Source organism: Oryx dammah, unplaced genomic scaffold, assembly GCF_014754425.2.
Source record: "Oryx dammah isolate SB20612 unplaced genomic scaffold, SCBI_Odam_1.1 HiC_scaffold_26, whole genome shotgun sequence".
Lineage (NCBI taxonomy): Eukaryota > Metazoa > Chordata > Mammalia > Artiodactyla > Bovidae > Oryx > Oryx dammah.
Genome location: NW_024070210.1, coordinates 65,501,672 through 65,526,128, shown reverse-complemented (window position 1 = coordinate 65,526,128; position 24,457 = coordinate 65,501,672). Strand labels below are relative to the sequence as shown.

The 24,457-nt window shown below is 52.3% G+C and overlaps 1 protein-coding gene across 2 annotated transcripts; it reads left to right on the top strand.

The window, feature by feature from the left end:
- Positions 1–4,567: 4,567 nt before the first annotated feature.
- TYRO3 (TYRO3 protein tyrosine kinase) lies at positions 4,568–23,321 on the top strand. 2 transcript variants are annotated; one of them, XM_040226876.1, is made up of 19 exons: positions 4,568–4,635; positions 7,835–8,018; positions 8,237–8,337; positions 8,906–9,076; positions 10,542–10,628; positions 11,383–11,498; positions 13,855–14,032; positions 14,707–14,852; positions 15,382–15,526; positions 15,910–16,039; positions 16,122–16,222; positions 16,509–16,604; positions 16,936–17,016; positions 17,426–17,518; positions 17,937–18,058; positions 18,467–18,576; positions 18,751–18,910; positions 19,106–19,242; positions 21,850–23,318. In XM_040226876.1, exons 1-19 carry the CDS (start codon positions 4,629–4,631, stop codon positions 22,238–22,240), a joined length of 2,556 nt encoding a protein of 851 aa, XP_040082810.1. In that variant the 5' UTR covers positions 4,568–4,628; the 3' UTR covers positions 22,241–23,318. The 2 variants fall into 2 exon arrangements, with proteins under 2 accessions (XP_040082810.1, XP_040082809.1); XM_040226875.1 differs by lacking the exon at positions 4,568–4,635 and adding an exon at positions 5,952–6,090 and having other exon boundaries at positions 21,850–23,321.
- The last annotated feature ends 1,136 nt before the right edge of the window (positions 23,322–24,457 follow it).

The following is a 24,457-nucleotide window of genomic DNA, read 5'->3' as shown; positions in this document are numbered from 1 at the left end:
GTGAAGTCGCTCAGTCGTGTCTGACTCTTAGCGACCCCATGGACTGCAGCCTAGGAAGCCTTTATTAAAAAATTGAAGCTAAATCTAGTCAAGCGTCTAGCTCTATCATGTCTAACTGCATTAGTTCAGTTCAGTCACTCAGTCGTGTCTGACTCTTTGTGACCCCATGCATTGCAGCACGCCAGGCCTCCCTGTCCATCAGCATCTCCCGGAGTTCACTCAGACTCATGTTAATCGAGTCCGTGATGCCATCCAGCCATCTCATCCTCTGTCGTCCCCTTCTCATCCTGCCCCCAATCCTTCCCAGCATCAGAGTCTTTTCCAATGAGTCAACTCTTCGCATGAGGTAGCCAAAGTACTGGAGTTTCAGCTTTAGCATCATTCCTTCCAAAGAAATCCCAGGGCTGATAATTAAATATGTGGTCCTGATTTGTTTGTATCCTGATTCAAACAAACATACTATAAAATGATACTTTTTAAGACTGTTTGGAAAAACTAAATCTAAAACACACACTATTAAGTATTTTTAAAACATTTTTTTGGGTATGGGGAGTTCCCTGGTGGTCTGCTGCTGCTGCTGCTAAGTCCCTTCAGTCGTGTCCAACTCTGTGTGACCCCATAGACAGCAGCCCACTAGGTTCCCTCGTCCCTGGGATTCTCCAGGCAAGAACAGGAGTGGGTTGCCATTTCCTTCTCCAATGCGTGAAAGTGAAAAGTGAAAGTGAAGTCGCTCAGTGGTGTCCTACTCTTAGCGACCCCATGGACTGCAGCCTACCAGGCTCCTTCATCCATGGGATTTTCCAGGCAAGAATACTGGAGTGGGGTGCCATTGCCTTCTCCGCCCTGGTGATCTAGTGGTTAGAATTCAGTGCCTTCACTGTCATGGCCCATGTTCAATCTCTCGTTGGGAACTGAGATCCTGCAAGCCGAGTGGTGCAGCTAAATAAACAAGTCAATAAATAAAATGTGTTTTTTTTAATGTTTTGGGTATGGATGTGTTTTTTTTTGAAAAATAAACTTTATTTTAGAATAGCTTTAGCTTTACAGGATTATAAAGCAAGAAACATTCAATTTATCCTAAACATAGTAGCATCTATCATTAATATGGCAGGTTTGTTGGTATTAATAAACCAATATTTGACATAGTATTACTAAAGTCCATACTTTATTCAGGTTTCCTCAACTTTTCCCTAATGTCCTTTTCCTGTTCCATCCAGGATACCACATTGCATTTCATTGTCATGACTCCTTAGGCTTCTCTTGGCTGTCACAGCTTCATAGAGGGTTTTTTTGTTTGTTTTTTCTGATGACTTGGACACTTTAGAATAGTACTGGTAGGGTATTTTGTGCCATATCCCGCCGATGAGATTTGTCTGATGATTTTCTCATGATTAGACTGAGGTTATGAGTTTGAAGTCCTCCCCCTCCTTGAGGCTGGAGTACCTTTGAAATATTTAAATTATAAATTATTTGTAATTCTGCATGGTAGATTTGTCTATGCTCTCCATGAACTAACATTAATTTACAATATACTTTTTAATTACTAACAAATTATAGTCATTCACATATATTTATATTTGACCCTTTGATATACCCCATCATTGTGTGTGTGTGTGTGTGTGTGTGTGTGTGTGTGTTTTGGCCATAACATGTGGCTTGTGGGATTTCGGTCCCGTGACCAGGGATTGAACCAGGTCCCTCAGTAGTGAGAACTTGGAGTCCTAACCACTGGACAGAATTCCCTGAATGTATATGCTTGATTTGTGTTTTCTGCTTTTGAACACTTCCTTACTTTCTGGTACTACAAAATTCTCCAAACTCATCTTGTATATTTCCTGCCCCAGTCCTAGAATCAGCCACTTCTCCAAGGACCCTTGGTTCTCTTACATTGGAAAATGGTATTAGAAACCAAGATTTGGGTGCTAGATATACTCATTGCTACTGGAGTGTCTTGCTTTTGGGCCCTTCTCAGCTGACAAAGGGAATATATGTGTACGTGTAACATATACACATATCTATAAATATTTCTATATGTAACTATCTGAATCTCTGTATGGGTGAGTTTTTTAAAGCCTGTTACAGATACACAGTGTAATATTTACAGCTGAAATTAATTATATGGCTACGATTTGGTTTTAGAACTCCAGCAAAAGACTAAAAATAAATTGGAATAATACAACACGATTGGCTAAGATAATCATTGAAGCAGAATGAAGGGTACTTCGGGGATTCATTATACTGTTTTACTTGTACGTATGTTTAAAATATTTCATAATAAAAAACTTTTTTAATAGCCTAAATTACCATGTTGCTATTAAAGCAGCTCAAAAAAAGAACTATAGACAGCCAGATACATGGCATCCACACACACACATACTTACTATACTCTTCTTCTCAGGGCCATCCCTCAGTGAAATTTTGAAGAGTACAGTTGGGTTTTTTTCCCACATGTTTGGACTCACTTGCTATTTCAGAAACCCCAGACCTCCTGCTCTCTTCCTATTTCCTAAATCTACTTTTGGGGGAAAATCTGCTCATTTGAAAATCCCCCTTTCAGAGTGTTGTCTCTCCTAGAAACTTACTTTTTTGCTTTATCGTCAACTGAGCAAGGTGTGGCACGGTTTCTGATTTACGGATTTCAGGCAAGGGGCGTTTGGCAGGTACAGCAACAGTCCCCAGCGCCCGTGACGTCACACCTCCAAACCCCAAAGTCATAGATTCCCTGCTTCTCTAAGGTGATGAGGAACAGATTCCATTGGCTGCCCCATTCCTTAAAGGAAACTTCCCAACTCTTAACCTCTTTAAGCAGTATTTGGAAAAGAATATAGCCTTGCTCACAGGGCCAGCAAGACTGCCATGACCCCGTGACTTGGTTCTCTCATGGAGGAGGAGTCCTAACTCTGAGAAAGCTGAAGCAGCTACTTCCAGAGACTGCTAGAAATTGTTATCAAGGTGTTCTGCTGCTATGGGCAGGTGGCTTTTATTTCCAGTTTTGCCTTTGTCTTTTCTTGCTCCTTGACTTCCTTGGACAGTCATGGATTGTAAAAGGCAGAGAATGGGCAGATACTTATTTCACATGAGTAGGGTGAAGCCAAGGCCCAACCCAGCTCCACCCATAATAAGGGGCTGCTGCTGGCCTTTACTCTCTGGTGGGATAGATCATAGCTGGCTCTGCTTCTGTTTTGAGAACAGGAACCACTTGGACATCTGCTCCTATGTTAGGTCAAATACATTTCCTGTTGATTTGATTAGTTTTCTTCCAAGCAAGGCATTTACAAAAGGAAGGGAGATTTTTGCAGGCCTGTATTTGCACAGGCAGCCAACCTCCTCCAGTCACACACACACATCCTCTCCCCATCCACCCACAAAGCGTCAGTCACATTTAGGGTTTGCACAAATGCACACCCTCCCTCATACATCATAATGCACACCCTCTCACCCACCTACACACCTCTTCCACAAAATCACACCTGCTCACATATCCTTAAAGTATGTTTCTTTTCTGTGTCCAGAGAGACAGAAAGATGGGGGAGATGGGTAAGAGTGGGTTGTGAGGGCTCAGGGAGGCAAGCACTCTATGCAGGAGCACAAAGTCTGAAGGCCAGGACTCCACAGTCCTCCCTACCCTGCAAGCAGAAATACTAAGACTTGAGAGGGGTTCAGAAGCAGGGGTAGAGGAGGCAGGCATTCCAGTCGCCAGGCCCCACAGGGACAGTATGCTGCCCCTCAGGCTGCTACCTGAGGTAGGAAGTTTGTCAAGCCTGTGAGAGAAGAGGGACTTCCCTGGGGGTCCAGTGGTTAAGACTCCATGCTTCCAATGCAGGGGCCATGGGTTCAATCCCTGGTAGGGGAACTAAGATCCCATGTGCTGCCTGGAGTGGCCAATCAAAGAAAAAGAAAGAAAGAAAATAAAGACTGTGAGTGGAGAATGCAGAGGCATGTGCTCCAGAAATCCATTTTGCCTGGGGGCCAAGGATGGTCCTTGGACTGGGATTCTCATCAGAGTTCAGGAATTAATGGGGGGCAGGGTTGGGGTAGGGGAGAAGAGGAAGTTAAAAGGCCAGGTTTGGGCTCCAAGTTCAACATCCTCTAGGAGCGGTCTTTCCGGTGTCAGCCAGAGTCAACAATTTCCTTTCATTGGAAACTTGAAGTCGCCTCCAGAGAGGAGAGTTGGGGGAGAGGACCCTGAGAAATGACTAGTGCTCAAGGGCAGGGCTGCAGCAGCCACTCTGCCGCAGTAGCCGCGGCCCGGGTGAATCTGGCTTCGGCCCTAGACTATTGCCTGCCCTGATCCGACTCAGCGCGAGCTCCGAAACTGTGGATTCTGGAACGGATCTAGACTTTTCCTTTAGGAAAGAGTCCCAAAGCCGACCCACAGCGCCTCAGAAGACTGCCTGAGCTCTCAGTTAAACGGACACTCAGGCCCCCGCCATCCAACTCTGACAGCACTTTCCCTGTGCTGCCGCCTGGGGGCGCCCCCAGCTGAGTCTGAGGCTGCCGCCAGAACTGCTGTTGTTATCATTAGTATAATAAATAAACAAGCATTGATGGGGCCAAGAGAAGGAAGAGGCAGGCCTCTGCTGCTCAGAAGGAGAATCCTTTGAAAGATCCAGTGAGGCTTCAGGGAAATGGAAGGTGAGGAAGAGGGGAAAACAAGTGGCTTGTCCCTCCTCCCTACCCAGTACTTCTGGGCCTTGCCCTCTGGAGTTCTGGTCCTGGGGACCCCTAAAGGCAAGGGCAAACGGAAGGGGACATTTGGTAAAATGGATTTGGAACCAGCTCTTTATCAGCCAGACAGGATGTCTGTAGACACGTCAGCTACCCCTTAGATTACTGGTGGTGGGTCAGGCCAAGCTCTGAGGCAATTATTTGTTCATTTAACAAGCATCTGTCTATTTATGGAGTGCCTACTATGTGTAAGGTAATCTACTAATAATAGCTAATGTTTTATTGGATATTGTGAGATCACAGCCAACTTTCACATCACATCCTGAGGGATGGGGGCTAGAGGCATAGGGAGCAACCAGGAAGAATGACAGTCCCTCAGAGATGTGGGCCATTGGGCTTTAACCTATGTAGTGGAACAGTGGCAACAGCGGATAAAACCAGAGGATTACCAAGATCTCAGAACTCAAGACCCAAGGCCCAAGGTCTTGGAGATAAAGGGGTGGAAAGTGGAATATGAATACAGGGAATTTGGGTGAAAAACTCATGAATGAGGCACGAAGGTGTGCTAGTAGGTCCTGTGTGGGGAGCACTGAGTCACCACAATTGCAGGGCCTGATGGTTGGAAGTATCCAGGGGAAATTTTCTGTGCTGAAAGGAGGGTGCTAGGTTCTGTGATCAGAGTCTGGACAAAAGTTGGGGTATGGTAGAGGTCTCTAGGAAGGTTTTGAGGGAAGGATCTAGAGTGCTGGGTTGGAAAAGATGCTGGGGTGTATTTAAGGAAAGGAGGGGCGTGGCTGGGGTGCCCATCTAGGGGACCCAGCCAGGCCCTTGGGTTCTGCACTAGGGTATTCTCTGGGACCGCGGGTGCCGGCCGAGGCTGCGGAGGTCTGAGTGGAGGTCTGCCGGAGGCCCGGCTGGCTGGCAGCTACTAGGCTGGTGCTCGGAGCGAGCCGCCTGGGGTTCCGCGGGGGGGCGGTACGAGCTCGGGCTGCGGGCGGGCGGGCGACCGGGGAGGAGGCGGCGGCTCCAAGAAGAACATGAATCAGCGGCGGCGGCGGCGGCGACGGCGGCGACGGCTGTGGAAGGAGCGCGGTGGCCCAGGAGCGGCCCCGGGGACCCCGCGTGGCTGACAGCCGCCGCGGCGACTCACAGCGGGCGCGGGTCTCGGAGCCCCAGCCCCAGCGCCGCCCCCCGGGCCGGCCCCCGTCCCTCCCTCGGCCCTCCTCCTCCTCCTCCCTCTCTTCCCTCCTCCCTGGTCGCTCGCGGGCCGGGCCCGGCATGGTGCGGCGTCGCCGCCGATGGCGCTGAGGCGGAGCATGGGGCGGTCGGGGCTCCCGCCGCTGCCGCGGCCGCCGCCGCCGCCGCCGCTGCTGCTGCTGGCGGGTCTGGCGGTTCTGCTGCTCCCCGAGCCCGTGGCCGCAGGTAGGGGCTGCCCGGGGGGCGGCGGAGAGCTGGGGGCTGCGGAGGGGCGCGGCGGGGATCGGAGCCCGGGGACTGCAGCGGGGCGAGCCCAGGGCCTGGGCGGGCCGGAGATTCGAGCGGGGGGCTCCAAGCTGGAAGGCCGAGGCTCGGGGGCTGGGGAAGGGGGCTCAGCGGTGGGTTCGCCCCGGGATCTCGGGTCGGGGCCCCCACCCCCCAACTTTCTCATGGCCGGGCTCTTCTGGCGGGGTTGTAAGGAAAGAAGTGGGGCTGCGAGCTGAGCGGTCAGCGGGGGATGTTAGGGACTGGCTTTTCCCGCCTCGATGTTCCGAGTTGTTTGTTCACCCCTCTCAGTCCTGGAGACCCCTGTCTGCTCGCCCCACACGCGAAGGTCCACTCTGAAGCCACTGGGGCTGGGACTCAGCACCCACAGGACCCCTACATCATGTAGGTACAGGGGCTCTCACGGTGCCCAGTCACAGAAAACACCTGGGCATACTCGAGTCCCTGTGCCTGCTCTGAGCTTCCTGAAACCCAGGCATGTTGGAGATGATGGACTGGGGCAGAGTTGCTGGTGTTTGCTCAGCCTTGTGTTCCCACACAGCCACTGAGGCATTTGCCAGTGGCTAGAGTGCTTCTTGCAGCACCCGGGATCCCTAAGTTCACACTACACACCCCTGGGACTGCCTGTCCTGTGTGGGGTGTAAAGCTACCCCTCTGCCCTGTGACTGGTCCTGAGAAGGTAAAGGGAGTAAGAAGTGACACTGGGCAGAGCAGCAGGTATCTTCTTTTCAGACAGCTCTCCCTGCCATATCAGAATCTCAAAGGAGGAAAAGGAAGGAAATAGTGACAAGTATTTACGAGTGGAAGAGCGTGTGTATCTTAAGATCAGAGAGCTCAGAAATTTGCCTGGCATCACACAGCAAAGGGCAGGAATAAGCTGGACTGGGTTTCAGTTCTATGGATAGTTCACCTGCCCCTCTCTGCCTCACTGCTTAAAGACACACAGGAGGAGTGTGTGTGTGTGTGTTCAGAGGTAGTGTTCTAGAGGGTAGCCCCCTGTTGGTGTGACAGTAGCTCAGGGGTCTTGGGCTCAGGGCCCCTCCCTTCCCTTCTACCTCCTACCTTCCTAGCACCCGCCCCTGCACACATTCAGGTATTAATAGAGCGGCCGGCTGCCAGGAAGGCTGCCATGTGTTTGATCTGACGTGGTTTTGCAGCCATATGTTCTCCACTTCGGGGGAGCACCCCCTCCTTCCCTTCCTCCTTACATTTGCCAGAGGCGGGGGTGCAGGAGGATGCCAACAGCAGTGCAGGGTCTGGGCTGTCACCTTGGGTGGAGAGCTGGCTGCCTGTTGCACTGACTGGGTGCAGCAGTGATTCCGAGGGCAGTAACTGCCCCGGGTTATGAGGGTGCCCCACTGTTGCAGCCTGGCTCGCTTTCCTTTTGGTGGCTGGGCCCGACTTAGCATCGCCCAGCAGGGAGGTATGGGGAACAGGTCACTTCCTCACCGCTGGGAGGGACGTGGCAGTGGTAGAGATGGCGCCTGGAGAGCTTGTCATGCTCCTTCCCGCAGCCCTGCTTAGGCCACCTTCCTTCCCACACCGTCCTGCCTGTGCTTCCTTGGCCACCGGCTAGGAATGAACCTTCTGACACAGAAACTAGGTGGTAGGAGAGGATGGGGGATATTTCCAGACGCAGGGTGCCTGTCAAGCAGAATGACACCTTCTCTTTCCCACCTCTCAGGCCTGAAGCTCATGGGGGCCCCAGTGAAGCTGACAGTGTCTCAGGGACAGCCGGTGAAGCTCAACTGCAGTGTGGAGGGGATGGAAGAGCCTGAGATACAGTGGGTGAAGGATGGGGCTGTGGTCCACAGCATGGATCAGGTGTACATCCCCGTCAGTGAGCAGCACTGGATTGGCTTCCTCAGGTGCACGACTGGGGGAGGGTGTGGGATACCAGTCTGGGGGCATGTTGTCTTCTTGCCATGGGATTTGGGAGCTGGGGGCAATAGGTCTGTGGTGTTGTTTTTTTTTAATTTGGCCACCTGTGGATACTTCCAGAAGCGGGGGTAGGCTGAACTCATTGAGTCTGCCCAGCAGAGCTGCCCCTCTTGACTCTGGGAGGCCCTGTGTCCTGTTTCCACAGCTTGAAGTCAGTGGACCGCTCTGATGCGGGGAGGTACTGGTGCCAGGTGGAGGATGGCGATGAAACTGAGACCTCCCAGCCAGTGTGGCTCACGGTAGAAGGTGAGGAGGCAGAGCCACAGGGGCATGTTGACCTGAGCAGGCGCTGTCTGCTAGGGACCACACCTCTGCCCAAGGAAGCTCAGTGGAATCTGGGTGGCCCCACTGCCTTCTGGACCTGGTTGCACCAGACTCCAGGCCCGGCCCCTACATGAAAGGCCTGGGGATTTGAGAGCCAAGGGGATGGCTAGAACCCAGCATCTATGGGGTGCAATTGAGTTCCAGCTGTCTGACAGACAAGCCTTGAGCACCCATCTGGGGCTAGACCCTTTTCTGCCAAGTGGCCAGGCCAGGAGGGGGAGGACTGGGGGAGGGGAGGAAGGCTCCACAGCTGCAGGAGCTCAGAGCTGTTGAGCCCAGGAAAACAAAGTGACTAAGAAAGCAACAAAGGCCCCTGAATGGGATCTCGGGCTTGCCAGCAGAACTCTGCTAAAGCTCCTGCCCACTCCCCTCCTTGTTGCCCTTCCCGCAGCTCCCCACCGTCTGCCTCTTCCCCGGCTTCGAGAAGGGCTGTTAGAGAAGGGAGAATCCCTCTCTCAAGGCTCACTCCCCATCCGCCTTTTACCCCTAGGTGTGCCATTTTTCACTGTGGAGCCAAAAGACCTGGCAGTGCCGCCCAATGCCCCTTTCCAACTATTTTGTGAGGCCGTGGGGCCCCCAGAACCTGTCACCATTATCTGGTGGAGAGGAGGCACGCAGGTTGGGGAACCTGCTCCCTCTCCTTCCGTTTTAAATGTCACAGGTGAGCAGCCTCCCCAGGGGCTCTGAGCAGGGGTGGTGAGGCTGGCAGAGCTCAAACCTGCTTCAGTCACTAACCTTGCTGTTGTGAGTGTCCAGAGTGCCTAAGAACATGACCTGCACCATTGCTAAGCTCGTTAGTCAGGTGTGCTAGACTGGCCGGGTGGGCTGATTTGCGGTGAGCCTGCTGTGTGTGCTTAAGGAGATGCTGGAGCCTCTTGCCTTCGTTCACAGTAGGCTAGTTCACAGCAGACTAGGCCATGCACAGCTGGCCCCGGGAGGTGAATGTGTAGGACCCAGGGCACCCATCCCCCCCACCCCTCCCAAGGGAAGGAGCCAGGAGCCAGCCCACGCAGAGCTAGGAGGAGTGTCTGGCAGACTTGTCTAGAAGACAAGAATCTCAGGCGGCAGAGTTGGGGATAGTGGGGGTGGGGTGGGTGTGGGCAGGGAGGAAAAGGGGGAAGGGGGAGCCAGCACACAGATAGATACACGAGCCTACTCTTCTAATGGCCCTTTCCAGAAAATCTCCAGACCTTTCCCAAACAACTGTATCTGGCCATGCCTCTACACAGTTAAACCAAAGCCGCCATGCCTGCACACCCACATGGACCCCAAGATCCCCAGGGACACACCTCAGGAAGGGCTCGCTTATGTGTGAAACAAAGTTATTGTTTCTGGTGGAGGCTTGAACTGGCTGCAAAAGATGGGCATCTGAGCTTGGTCTCATGCACTGCAAGTTGGGAGGGATGGACACTGATCTGCCAGGTCCCTTAGGAATTTGAAAAAAGATGAACTGCAGGATCGGTTGAAGTGGGGCAGGTCCCGTTCGGGGGCGCTGTGTTGGAGCAGATGAGAAGGGAGGTCGGGTTCAGTTCTCTCTAGCAGTGCGTGGTTGGGACCCTCAGGCAGCCAGCTAGATAATAAGCACTCACTGAACTCCTACTCCACACACCACACTGTGCTAGGCACCACGGGGGATCTAGGACAAAAGAAAGAGAAGCCATTGGTCCAGCCCCCTAGGAATTAGTATAATTGGGGAGATAAGACTCGTGCCTTCAGGAGCAGAGAACTACTGAAAAGGCAGAGAATTTGCAAATAGAACAATGTTTTGGAACAGAGCAAATACAGAAGGGCTCTCTGGAATGTGCAAAGGAGTGACCAGAAAAGGGAGGCAACACTGTGCTGTCTGCCAGAGATGGGATTGAGGTGGGGGGGGGGGGTGTCACATGTCACATTTCTCAAATGTTTTACTGTGCACTTTACATATGTTATATCAGTTGGTTCTCACAACTCTGCCATTCAGAAGATGAGAAAACAGAGCCCCAGCCTTGGGATTTATATCGATCCCTATGGTCTAACCCTTTCTTTTGGCTGGAGGGTATTAAGCTAATCAGACCCAGGGTTTGGCTATCCCAGACTGAGTGGGAGTTGATGCTCAGGGCATGCTAATTAAGGTTTTCTGGCCCCAGGGGTGACCCAGAGCACTGTGTTCTCCTGTGAAGCTCACAACCCAAAAGGCCTGGCCTCTTCTCGCACTGCCACTGTTCATCTTCAAGGTAGGAGGACCCCAGGAAGTGAGAGGCGGTGAGGCAGAGGCCCTCTCTGCTGGCTGTGGGTGAAGTTAGAATTGTTTGGTGTTCCAACTCGCCTTGGTCCTGCTGGGATCTGGTGGATAAGGGGTTAATTGGCATAGCTCCATTCCTAGTGGGAGCACCTGAGACCCTGCCACGGCTGTGATGAGAATAGAAACCTGACGTCACAGCAGATTTCCCATCTTGGAGCAGAGTCCTTGGGAGGGAAGAAGGGAGGGAGCTAGCAGGAGACGGTCAAGGCTCATGCCCAATCTTGCTTCTCCAGCCCCTGTAGAGGGAATGGGGGTGGGGGAAACAGCCTAGCAGGATGGTAGAGACCCAGAGGGCTGCTGTGCACAGTGGGTGGGGTACAGAGGGAGAGAGAGCTGATGTATGCTCAGGAGTGGGCTGTGGCTGCAGGGCCAGTTGCCTCTCATTGGTATCTCCCAAGGCCGAGATACTGTGTCCCCCACCCATCCACTGTCTTATCCTATTCCTTGATTAGACAGGGCTCTTGATTCAGGGAGAGGCGACCTACCTCCCCAGCCTAGGCCCTCTCCCAGGTATGAGCAGCTGTCTGCTGCTGGTTGCTTGGCTTCTGTATTACTGTGGTCCTGGGAGTGCTGCGTGGCCATCATTTTGGTGGGGAGAACCCTAGGGAGGGACTCATGGCTTGACTCCCATACTCTCTCCCTTTCTCTATCCTTCCTGGGTACTGACTCTAAGTCCCCATCTGCAGCACTGCCCGCAGCCCCCTTCAACATCACAGTGACGAAGCTCTCCAGCAGCAACGTTAGCGTGGCCTGGATGCCGGGGGCCGACGGCCGAGCCCTGATCCAATCCTGTACAGTCCAGGTAGGCTGCGAGGGTGGGACGGGCTCTCCTGGCCATCCTCCTCCTGGCTGTCTTGGTGGCACTTTGTTGACAGTGGTATCACATTTACCTAGTCTTGCCCTCGGGGCTTGGACTCCACTATTCAGGTGTCATTCCCTTACCAGGAACAGCCCTGGCTGTTGCCCCTTATCATAGGGTGCTCTGGCAAACAAGTGATGGCAGAGCAGTTCAACCTGTGCATTCTTCAGGCTGGAAAACGGGTCGGTAGATCAGACTGGGGATACCCTGGAAGAGTTTTACTTATGTGGGCAAAACCCCAAAGCTTTGATTTATTTGATGCCTGTACTCTCGAGCTCCACACCCTGACTCAGGCCTCAGAGATGGGCCCAGAAGGGGTCCTGGACATTAGAGAGTGGGAGGGCCAAGTAAGGTGATCTAAAAATGAGGCAATGCCAGCTCGTTTGTCTGTTCACTCCAAAGCTATTTAAGGGGAACCTTTGAAACAGTTCTAGGCAGTTCTCCTGGGCAGCAAAGGGCCCTGCTCTGGGTGCCCCCCTTTAGAGGACCCCACTCTGGCCCTCCTTTGGTTGCACCTCTTGCCCCTGGGCAGGGAATACATAGGACCAAGGGAATATACCCGTCCAGCTCACCAGGACACCCCCTCCTCTTAAATCTATTTCTGGGGCTGATATGGGGCTCTTCCCTGCTCCATCCTCCCAAGGATGGATCACACTGAGGTACACGCACCCCTCAGCCTCAAGGACAGCCATCTGAGGGGGAATGGGTATGGAGGCCACTGTCCACACCCATGCACATGGTGTCCCTCATGGTGCAGACCCTTGCCTGGAGGCTGGCTCTTCTTGTGCTGTCTCATTCAGGCTTGGAACTCCAAGGATTCAGAGAATTGTAGAAAAATGCAAACCTGATCTTTCGGGTTGTTTTGTAGCTTTGTTTGTCAGTATATTAAGATAGAAACTATTTTACTTAATAGCCTGTTAGCTGATTTTTAACATTTAAAATCATATAAAATCATAATGTTTAGTCATATAGTACACTGGATCTCCCCATTTGTACTCTTGCCCTGGGTCCCCAAAGTGTAATGTGCAGGCCAAGTTCATGGTGCCCCTAAGCTCCTAGGCACTTTGCCCCTGAGAAGCTCTGAGACTCTGGGCTGGCATTTATTTTTATTTATTTATTTCTTGTAAGTCTTTATTGAATTTGTTACAATATTGCTTCTGCTTTATATTTTGTTTTTTTGGCTGCAAGGCATATGGGATCTTGGCTCCCTGACCAGGGATTGAACCTGCACCCTCTGCATTGGAAGGCAAAGTCTTAACCACTGGACCGCCAGGGAAGTCCCTGGGCTGGCATTTAAACAGTTACTGGGTTGGCCAAAAAGTTTGGGTTCTTCTGTAACAACTTACGGAAATGTAAACAAACTTTTTTGCCAAATGAATACAAAGAGTGGTATCTACTCTAACATAATTATGCATCAAGCACAAAGGGGCATCAATTTTACTGAGTATTTGAGAAAGTGTTTCACAGAGAAAGTGATATTTGCACTGAATCTTGAAGGATGAGTTGGACTTCATTAGGAAGAGCAGGTCATTTCCAGCAAAGGGAACAGAATTTGCAAAGACGTAGAGGTGTGGAATGTGCAGTGGGGGTGGGTGGGAAGGGATGGGTTGCAAATGTCTGCTGACAGTTTTTTTTTTTTTAATTGAAGTATAATTGATTTATAGTGTTGTGTTAATTTCTGCAGTACAGCAAAGTGATTCAGTTATAGATATATATGTTTTTTATTTTCCGTTAAGATTTATCACAGGACATTGAATATAGTTCCTTGTGCTATACAGTAGGCCCTTGTTGTTTACCCATCCTATGTATACTAATAATCCCCAACTCTGAATCCTTCCCTCTCCCCCACTCCCTGCCTTGGCAACCACAAGTCGGTTCTTTATGTCTGTGAGTCTGCTTCTGCTTCATATATATATTCATTTTTGTTGTATTTTAGATTCCACGTGTAAGTGATATCATATGGTGCTTGTCTTTCCCTTTCCGACTTGTTTTGCTTAGTATGATAATCTCTAGGTGCATCCATGTTGCTGCAGATGGCATTATTTCATTTTTATGGCTGAGTAATATTCCATTGGGTATATATGTATGTATGTATATATACACATACCACATCTTCTTTATCCATCCATCTGTTGCTGGACATTAGGTTGTTTCCAGGTCTTGGTTACTCCACTGATAGACTTGAAGAGGCATAGATTAAAGCCCCCGATCATATCCATACCCATCCTACCTTCCATCTCATCTCACATGCCTAAGAAACCTCCCTCCCTTACATCATTGATTTTCTGCTATTCTGTAGGTGACTCAGGCCCCAGGAGACTGGGAGGTTCTGGCTGTCATGGTCCCCGTGCCACCTTTTACCTGCCTGCTTCGGGACCTGACACCCGCCACCAACTACAGCCTCAGGGTTCGCTGTGCCAATGCCTTGGGGCCCTCTCCATATGCTGACTGGGTGCCCTTTCGGACGAAGGGTCTAGGTAAAGGACTTACAGGGCAGAGTACCTGGGCAGGGATGAGGAGGGGCAGGGCAGTGTCAGCTCCAGTTCTGAATAGAGTTGATTGAAAGAGGGGGGATCATACATCAGTTAGCCAGCCCTTCACCGAGTGCCTGCTGCTTACCTGTGAACTGGATAAATCCAGCCCCCATCCAGCAGCTCTAGTTCTAGTGGGTGGAGCAGACAAGCAGAAAAGATTGGATAGTACAGTGGTAAAGAGTGCCCTAGGGGGCTCCAGGATTACCTGGATACAGAGATCTGAGGTCTGAATGATAAGGAAAGACCCATATTTGGGGGAAATCCCTGTAGAAAGAGCGCGCAATGACCCTATACCACAAACATGCATGGAGTTGCTAGCAATTGCAAGGAGGCTGCAGGGCTGTGAGGAGAGGGGAGTGAAGGATGCCACCGAGGAACCATCAAGGTGATGAAGAGCAATACCCTGCCTCGCTGGGATAGTCCAGGCCTTGCCATTGTTCACCCTTACTCCCCAGGACAGCGGGTGATAGGAGTGAGCAATGGCAGACACACTGTTCCCCAACCTGTTCCTCTCGGAGCAGTTTAGTTCTATGGAGCCGGTTCCAAAGGCCCACGTGGGCTAGTGACGGTGCGCAGGCAGGGCAGGGCTCTTAGCAAGCTTCTCTCTTTGGGAACAGCCCCAGCCAGCGCTCCCCAGAACCTCCATGCCATCCACACAGACTCTGGCCTCATCCTGGAGTGGGAAGAAGTGATCCCCGAGGGCCCTTCAGAAGGCCCCCTGGGACCCTATAAAATGTCCTGGGCTCAAGACAACGGTACCCAGGTAAGGGAAACTTCCAAGTGCCATCAGAGTCAGCCATCAGGGCTCCGAGGCCCTTCAAGATTCAGGTTAGCGGTCCTTGGTGAGCGCGGGGGGCCGTGGTGGGCCTTCCACCACCCCTGGGAGTCTACGCTGTCCTGCCCTCCTCTGTAGGCTGCATTGTTCACTGGAGTCCATCTCCTGTGAAGACTGCTTCCAGTGTCCACTTTGAAAGTCAAGCAGGAAGTACATTCCTGCACAAACCAGGGGAGGACACAGATAAGGCCTTCTTATCCTCTTCCACCCCTCAGTTCCCTCCCATCCCCCACCCCTGCTTTCTCAGACTGAGCCTTGTTTGTGTTCAGGAGAGGCCTCTGCAGCCTGCAGCAGGAATGTGATGACTCCCAGCAGGTTGTGTCCCTGCATCCCCTGAACCCACAGTGTTCCTAGCCGCCCATGTTCCTAGTGAGATCTTTTTCTGCCTTCAGGCCCCACCCAGCTGGAGCCTTTTTCCTCAGGCTCAGTGTGGGATGGGGACTTTTCCTGGCTGCAGGGTGAGCTGACAGTGGAGGGGACCAGGGCCAACCTGACGGGCTGGGATCCCCAGAAGGACCTCACTGTGCGTGTGTGTGTTACCAATGCAGTTGGCTGTGGGCCCTGGAGTCAGCCACTGGTGGTCTCTTCTCATGACCACGCAGGTAAGGCCTATAAGGGGAAGGGGCCACGGGATTGAGGCTTTCCAGGGCAACCTGGACTGATGGGAGGAGATTGGCAGCACCTCCCCTCCTAAGAGGCCCGAAGACTCAGAGTCATGCACTTGAGGCCAGGGTTGTATCTCATCCTCCACCCCCATGCCATGCAGACTAGCATAGAAATGCCTGGTCACACTGTAGGTGCCAACAGCCAGGGCCTGTGGCTGACAGAGTAGGAACTCTTGGTCTTCTTTTGGAGCCTCTTTCCACTCTGCTCCCTTACTGACTGAGAGGAGCCATTGGCTCAGGCTCATTGACCCTCATTTACAAATTCTAAAGGGTCTCCGTGGTGTCAGCCCAGCTCGTGCTACTGCCCCTGTCTCCCACAGGCCAGCAGGGTGCTCCCCACAGCCGCACATCCTGGGTGCCTGTGGTCCTGGGTGTGCTGACAGCCCTGGTGACGGCTGCTGCCCTGGCCCTCATCCTGCTTCGAAAGAGGAGGAAGGAGACACGGTTTGGGTAAGGGCTGGGGACATCGAGAGAGAGGCCGGCACTGACTGAAGACCTTGGAGCTGACTCCAAGTCCTGGGTCTCCTTTTAGGCAAGCCTTTGACACCGTCATGGCCCGGGGGGAGCCAGCTGTTCACTTCCGGGCAGCACGGTCCTTCAATCGGGAAAGGCCTGAGCGCATCGAGGCTACACGTAAGTGAGTGGTGGGGAGTCCTACGAGGAAGGAATGGGCTGTCTTGAACCTGCACCTGCCTTTCTCTTACTGATTTGACCAATAGGTCTGAACCTTGCTAAGTCCTAGGCACACCATGGAAAAGACACGTAGACCTATCCTGGCAGAGGTCACTGGCCCAGCTGTGGGGGAGCTAAATAAAGTTTACCTCTGCTTTGAGGGTGGCGTCTGGGGTGGAGGAGGCAGACTGAGTTTTGGATCAGGACCAGAGAGGTCGCTCCCTTTCTTATGACCGCCTCCCCGCAGTGGACAGCTTGGGGATCAGTGACGAGCTGAAGGACAAGCTGGAAGATGTGCTGATCCCGGAGCAGCAGTTCACCCTGGGCCGGATGTTGGGCAAAGGTGTGTGGGGCTGAGCAGGGACTGGCCTGAGCTGCCAGGGCTGGGTGTGTCTGCTTGCTTCCATGTCACTCTGGGCTGTGGGTATAGGTCAGCTCCTATGAACAGGATATGCTCATAAACTCCTGGCTGCTGGACGTTTAGGGGAATGGAGGCTGGGGTCAAGAAAGGCTGAGGTGTCATCACTCCTAGCTTACTTTGTTTTGCTATGAATGAGGGAGCCTCCTTCAGTGGCCCCAGAAAGTGATACTGTGTCCCCTATGAAGGGTCACTGGGGAGGTGGGTGGGGGGCAAGAGGCCAAGGGGACTCACCATTGTTTGGATCGGTTCCTAGGAGAGTTTGGTTCAGTGCGGGAGGCCCAGTTGAAGCAGGAGGATGGCTCCTTTGTGAAAGTGGCTGTAAAGATGCTGAAAGGTGAGTGGAGAATATTACTATAGTGGAATTGAGGGTGTCACTTAGGAAGGTGAAAGGGGGCTGATTCTGAAGCAGGCTCTGATGGGCCCCTAGACTTTCCAAGATGTGTTAGTCAGCGCTAACTGGGATGCTTTCTCTGCCACGTGAATAATTCACAGGCATAAACCCACATTCCTTGGTGCCCCAGCCTCTGTCCTCTGCCTCAGCAGTGACTATCCTCTGGTTTCACTTGGGGTGACTAAGCTGTGGTTGGTTGAGTGGTTTGGCTGTCCAAACCAAAGAGAAGGCATGAGCGAGTGGAGATGTTGGACAGACCAGCCTGTGGGGTTTCCTCCTGCTCATGACCAGACTGTTTCCCCACGCCCACAGTGGTCACGTCTCCCTCCTCCCCTCCCTTCTTTTCTCCCAGCTGACATCATTGCCTCAAGCGACATTGAAGAGTTCCTCAGGGAAGCGGCTTGCATGAAGGAGTTTGACCACCCACACGTGGCCAAGCTTGTTGGTGAGTCCCTTCCTTCTTGGGGGAAGTAAATGTAAATGAGGCTAAAACGGTACTCCTCCAAGGTGCTAGGGCAGCCTGTGGGGAGAAGCTCAGACTTGCCTGGTGAGTAAGCAGACACCAAAATAGCAAGGAGGGGCGTGGCTGAAATCTGATCAGGCTCCAGGTAAGGAGCTCAGTTTGTAGACCCTGTACATGAAGACTGCTTGTGTAAACAGAGGAGGAGGAGACAGAGAAGATGCTCCAGAGATTCAGGGGCAGCCAGAATGACTCCTGGGGAGTCACTGGGCCAGTGTGGAACTTATGGGGAAAGAGGTAGCAGAGCCAGGGCTAGAGGTAGGACCAGCAGGTGGGGACCCAGGCTGATGCTTGGACTGTCCCTTGACCTTTATGTGCCCCGCTGACTCTCCCTTGTCCCCAGGGGTAAGCCTCCGGAGCAGGGCCAAAGGCCGTCTCCCCATCCCCATGGTCATCCTGCCTTTCATGAAGCATGGGGACCTGCACGCCTTCCTGCTCACCTCCCGGATTGGCGAGAACCCCTTTGTGAGTGCCTGGGTTGGGAGTGGCCAGGAGTTGGAAAAGCACAGAAACCCTGGGAGAGAGGTTGGCTTGGTGGGCAGGGCCGTTTGAGTAGGTTGGGAGAAGGCGGGCTCTAAGTCTGACCTTTATTGCTAACAGGCTTCCTTCTCCCTCACAAGTCCCCATTGGGAACTGAGGCTTAGCCAGGCCCCTTCCTGGGAGAGGAGCCCCGTGGGGGCCCCAGATTGGGACAGTCTTGACTTTTGGGTGCCCTCCCTCAAGTTTGCCAAAGCTTCCTTGCACTGGGAAGCCCCTCCACCCTCTTCCTTTCAGCAATTCTGAGGACAGTTGTTAGGTTTCCTGGTCAGGGAATCCCTTTCCTCCTGTCCTGGCTAGGTCTGTCCTGAGTTTGCTATCCTGTCTGCCCACCAGAATCTGCCGCTGCAGACCCTGGTCCGGTTCATGGTGGACATTGCCTGTGGCATGGAGTATCTGAGCTCCCGGAACTTTATCCACCGAGACCTGGCTGCTCGGAACTGCATGTATGTGAATTCTGGAGGGTTTGGGTGGGAGGCAGGAAGCAGTACCAGGAAGAACTAGCCCCCGCCTGGGACAGTATCTGCTTTGTGAAGAGATGGCTTGGGGACAAAGACACCGTGGATTTAGTAAGGCTGCAGCCTGGTGGAAGGCTGACCCCACCCTCCAACCCCTCCCAGGCTGGCAGAAGACATGACGGTGTGCGTGGCTGACTTTGGACTCTCCCGAAAGATCTATAGTGGGGACTACTATCGTCAGGGCTGTGCCTCCAAACTGCCCGTCAAGTGGCTGGCCCTGGAGAGTCTGGCTGACAACCTGTACACTGTGCACAGTGACGTGGTGAGCAGGTGGCGGGGTAGTACTGTGGTTAGCGTGTGGGTGGACCTGGAGCCTCTCCTAGGCCTAGCCCACTCAGCCCTCTGTGCTCTGGCTGTCCCAGCCTGAGGCCCCTGAGCCCCAAGATATGCTTGCTTCGAGACTGCCTGGCCTAGGAGGCCTAGTGACACCTCCCCCCCAACTTCGATTCTGTCCCAGTGGGCCTTCGGGGTGACCATGTGGGAGATCATGACGCGTGGGCAGACGCCATACGCTGGCATCGAGAACGCTGAGATTTACAACTACCTCATCGGCGGGAACCGCCTGAAACAGCCTCCGGAGTGTATGGAGGACGTGTGAGTGCCCCAGGGAGGGGATTCTGGGAGGGAACAGGTGTTTGGTGTTTCAGCTGATGGCTACCACCACACCTGCTGTCCTGGCGGGGGCTGCGACCCTCAGCTGAACTTTTGTGGAAATATCCTTGTCATTAGAGGCAAGTCTGACTTCTACCCCGAACTTTCTTTTTCATCTATGACTCGTTTTCTTTCTCTCCTCCTTTATCATCCTATAGTTCTTCCTCCAGCCTTTACCGATTGCTCATTTTCTCCAGATCCCGGGGAGAACCAGGAATCCCCTGCCAGAGGCAGAAGGTCCAGGGTTGGGCAACAGTGGCTGCAGGTTCCCCTGTTAGCATTGTCCACCCAGACTCCTTCTCCAAAGCTGAGCTCCCTCCCCCTCCGGGAGTGCTCCCTGGAGGCTGGGAAAAACTGCTGCTCCATCGCATTCCTTGCTTGACAGGGAGGGGGCGCTGGGGGTGGGAGGTTGGGTTCCTTTCTTATCTGGGCCTCTGCTCTGGGGGAGTGGAGAGACCTAAGATAACAGACTGCAATCCCGGGGAGAAGGGCACTGTCTTCCCTGCTTTCTGGAAGCCTGGAGCCCTTGGGAGTAGGGCGGGATGGTGATATACTTGCTACTCGGGGGAGAGTCATGAACCCCGTGTGACTAGAACACAGTATCGCTAACATCAACTGGCTACTTCACAGGCATTCTTTCAGGTAATCCTCCTCTAACCCTATGAGGAAAAGACTATTATTATCCCCATTTTGTAGATGAGGAATTAGGATTAAAGAGGTTAGATAACACGACCCATGTCACACAGCTATTAAGTGAATAAGTTGAGACTTGAACCTAGATCTATGTGAGTTTAGAAGGTGCCTATTAAACATGACCCCCACTATGACTTGTCTATTCTAGTATTATTCTCTCACGCCATGCAAGCCAGAGATTCCCTGGGCCCCCAGAGGACCTTTGCACTAGTACTAGGGGATGGGAGGCTACAAACCTATTTCCTGCCCTGGGGTTGGACCTCCAGAGGTCCAAGAATGGAGACAGGCAGAGGAAGACTCAGCCTGAGTGGTTGAGTCCTGAGTGGGATCCTCTTTCCTCTAAGGTAGGAGCTTTGAAGGACCCTGAGGCTGGACTGTGGGAGAGAGGGAAATCTGAGTGCACAAACCAGGGCTTCCCCTCATCAGAGCTCAGGGGAGTCAGAAAATGCTGGTCTCCCAGTGGCTGCAGCCTGCCTGGGCCTCTGAAGCCACAGAGGCTCTACTGGGCAGTGGGGACCAGGCTCTGGCTTAGTGTCATTCAGGACTGAAGTTAGTGTTCTTAGTAGGGGGTGGGCAGGCGCTGGCCTCCCACCAGGCAGCCCGTGGACAGGCGCCAGTTGGCTCCTGGCACGGCCTTGACAGTATATCCCAGCCCAGCCACATAGCCATGGTCTGGACCATTCCCACGACCTATTCAGTGTCTGGCATGACTTTGCCCCATCACTGGAGGCCCCTGTCAGGAGGCCTGGTATGTGGGGAGTGTTTGGGGCTTTTATTGTGGGCACAGGCAAGAAAGTCAGGCATTTGCTCTGACTAGATCTGGTCTCAGCCCCTTCCTGTTAGATTTTTTTTTCCTTCAGCATGAGGCATTCCCTGGGAATAGGAATAAGACCTCAGGGAATCTGTAAAGCTCCTAAAGTTGTACATAAAAAATGTTGCTGCCAGGGAAGGGGCTGGAAGCTTTTCTGATTCTCAAGGTGTCCATGAATAATGAGGATTTAAGACCCCCTGAATGGATGAGGATTTAGGACAAAGGGTGAATGCTCAAATCTCACTCCCCTCCAGATAACCCTGACTCCTGGCTGTGTCTCACAGGACAAAAACACTCCTACTACCCACTCCCAAAACAGCAGAAGAGGGTCTCTAGACCCTACCCACCTGCTTTCATCACTTTCTACCTGTGTGACCTTAGTCAATGTTCTTAACCTCTCTGTGCCTTTTTTTGAACATTGGTAGAGTAGGAATCACTTAGTTCATAATATTGTGAGAATTAGTAATAAATATAAAATACTTAGAATAATGCCAGATACACAGTAAACCCATAGTGCCAGTAAATAGTGCCAGACACACAGTGTTGATTTATATATATTTGACCTTGCCATGTGGCTTGCAGGGTCTCAGTTCCTTGATCAGGGATTGAATCTGGGCCACAGCAGCGAAAGCCAGAATCCTAACCACTAGGCCACCAGGGAACTTCCATAATCACATCTTTTTTTTTTTTTTTTTAAATATTTATTTATTTATTTGGCTCCACTGGGTCTTAGTTGAGGCACTTGGGATCTTAGATCTATGTTGCAGCCTGCAGGATCCTTAGTTGTGACATGCAGTATCTTTTAATTACAGCATGCAAACTCTTAGTTGCGGCATGTGGGATCTAGTTCCCTGACCAGGGATCGAACCCAGGCCCCTGGCACTGGGAATGCTGAGTCTTAACCTCTGGACCACCAGGGAAGTCCCATCACATCTTTTTAAATTGTGGTTTCATATAATAAAGGGGCCTCTGCTTTTGAAAGGAGGACCCTTCTTCCCCTTCCTCTGGCTCCTTACTCCCTCCACTCACCCTTCTCTTTGTCCCAGGTATGAGCTCATGTACCAATGCTGGAGCGCCGACCCCAAGCAGCGCCCAAGCTTCACGTGTCTGCGAATGGAGTTGGAGACGGTCCTGGGCCGCCTGTCTGTACTGTCCGCCAGCCAGGACCCCTTGTACATCAACCTTGAGGGGGCCCAGGAGCCTACTGAGGGAGGTGACCTGGAGCTGCTTGGCGGGGACCAGGCCAGCAGCGGGGCGGGGGATGACAGTGGCCTGGGGGCCGTGGGGGGCACCCCCAGTGACTATCGGTACATCCTCAGCCCCGGGGAGCTGGCTGAGCGGCCTGGGCAGGGGCAGCAGCAGCCAGAGAGCCCCGTCAGTGAGTCTCAGAGGCTGCTGCTACTGCAGCAAGGGCTACTGCCCCACAGTAGCTGTTAGCCCACAGGCCGAGGGCATCCGGGGCCACGTGGCTGGCTCTGCCGGCTGCTGTGCTGGCTGACTAAGCCCCATCTGACCCAAGCCCAGGCGGCAAGGCGTGGAGGCTCCTGTGGTAGCCCTCCTGAGCTGTGCTGGAAGCCTGGACTGACCACATCACCCAATCCCAGTTCTTCCTGCAAAACTCTGTGGCCGGCCTGGCATCAGTTCAGGCCTCTGCTGGGTGGAGGTGGGCCAGGCCTGGTTGTCTAAACGCAGGCAGCTGGCAGAGGGGGTGGTTATGTTTCCATGGTTACCATGGGTGTGGAGAGAAGTCGGGGCCCCTACTCTCCCAGCTGAGCGGCCCTGTGGCTTCAGTGCATGCATTGAGGCATCTCTGGCCTGGGGGCCCATCTGTGTCTGTGCTTGGGGTTTAAATGCCCAGGTTTGCCCCTCCTCACAAAGAGATGCCCTTGTATTATTCCCCTTTAGGTGAGAATTGGTAAGGGATTGGTACAGTCGGGTCCCAAGCCCTGTAGCGTGAGGTAGTGGGACACTCAGGTCTGAATTGTTGTCACCTTCCCGGTTACCCATCCTGTCTAGGTCAGGAGTAAAGAGCAGCTGAGCAGATCACGGCCAGGAATGCTGAATGACACGGGCCATCCTTTGCCCAGCTTTTAAAGGCAGTGCACTGAGGAGCTGGGCAAGAGGAAGGGGTGCTGTGCGGCTTGCCCAGGAATGAATGAGGCCAGAGAGGAGTTCAGGAGCCCCTCTTCACGCCCTCCTGTCTGAGCATGCTACCATATCCCCAAAATATCCCAAGACTAACAAAGGCAGCTGTGTTTCAGCCCCGTCCTTCGTGCAGCATCCCTTAGTTCCAACTTCGCCTCTAACTGGAGACGCTCTTCTGTTCCATGTCTCCGGAGATGGAGATAAAATAGGCCTGGCGACTGGTGTGGCTGAAGGGGAATGACTGGACCCTGGGCCCCAGCCCTGACTGAGGGAGCCTCTGGGAGCGCATGGGGCAGGCCCTTGCTGTTAGGGACTTTTCCAAGCCGTTAGATGCTGTTTAAAAACAGAAATAAATTGAAGACTAAAGACTCAAGGCTTTGTCTCTTAACTGTTTACGTTTCTTTCCAGATTACAAAAATGAAGCATCTCTGCAGAGAGAAAAGTCTGAAAGACATATGCCAAAATGTTAACAGCTGTTTTCTTTGCATGATGTCATTAAGGGGACTTTTCTTTTTCCTTTATGTTTCCCAAGTTTTCTGCATTGAGCACAAAATGCTTTTGTAATTACAGATGGTCCCAAAGAATCTTATAGTAAAGATAATACATAGTCAGAGATGATTAGGAAAATGCACAAAGTAATTTTAAAAATGCCAAATACCTATAATCCTACCACCATTGACCTTTTGAAAATGCAAATGTTTTGAAAAAGTGCTTTATCTTGGAAGAGAGACAAAGAGACTACTTTGGCTGCCTCCTAACCCTCTATCAGACTCTGTTGGGTGTGGAGACAGCGCTCACCTTCACAATGTCGCCTGGATCCAGGAAGCGTGAAAAGTGGGCAAAGAGAATGGTGAGCCTCTTGGGGATTAGAAATAAGAGCATGAAGTTTGCTTTCAAGTATTTCCACCTGAAAACTTCAGAAGCTTTTAGAGCAAGCTAATGGGAATGAGCCACAGGAGGCGTGAGAAATGGCCGCTGTCTTTGTGGAGGGGTGTGGGAAGACTGGGAGGGACAGCAGGTATTGCATGGCTGGCTGAGGGCAGTGGAATGGGGCGGATACTTTTTGAAAGCAAATATCCTGAAAAACCTGTTACTGGAACTCCAGATTCTCGTTCCCACGTGGATCATGAGACCTCAAGTAATTTTCAGGCTTTCAGAATCTTTCCTGCTTGTGATTAGCTTTAACTGCAGGTAATGATTTGGAGAAGGAAATGGCAACCCACTCCAGTGTTCTTGCCTAAAGAATCCTGGTGGTCAGCGGAGCCTGGTGGGCTGCCGTCTATGGGGTCGCACAGAGTCAGACACGACTGAAGCAAATTAGCAGCAGCAGCAGGTAATGATTATCTGTGAGGTAGTGTTTGGGAATTACTGACTGGGAGACCTTTCAGTTCAGTTCAGTCGCTCAGTTGTGTCTGACTCTATGACCCCATGGCCTTTACATCTTGGGAAATCTTTACACCTAAATAATCGTCTACTATTAATGGACTCCTGTTCTGTGTCAGGTATAGT

Excerpts from the sequence above, each read along its gene's own strand:
- TYRO3 (XM_040226875.1), top strand. The coding sequence starts at position 5,967 with ATGGCGCTGAGGCGGAGCATGGGGCGGTCGGGGCTCCCGCCGCTGCCG. Across the intron at positions 16,605-16,935 it reads GGGCCGGATGTTGGGCAAAG|GAGAGTTTGGTTCAGTGCGG; the intron begins GTGTGTGGGGCT and ends ATCGGTTCCTAG. Across the intron at positions 18,577-18,750 it reads CTGGCTGCTCGGAACTGCAT|GCTGGCAGAAGACATGACGG; the intron begins GTATGTGAATTC and ends AACCCCTCCCAG.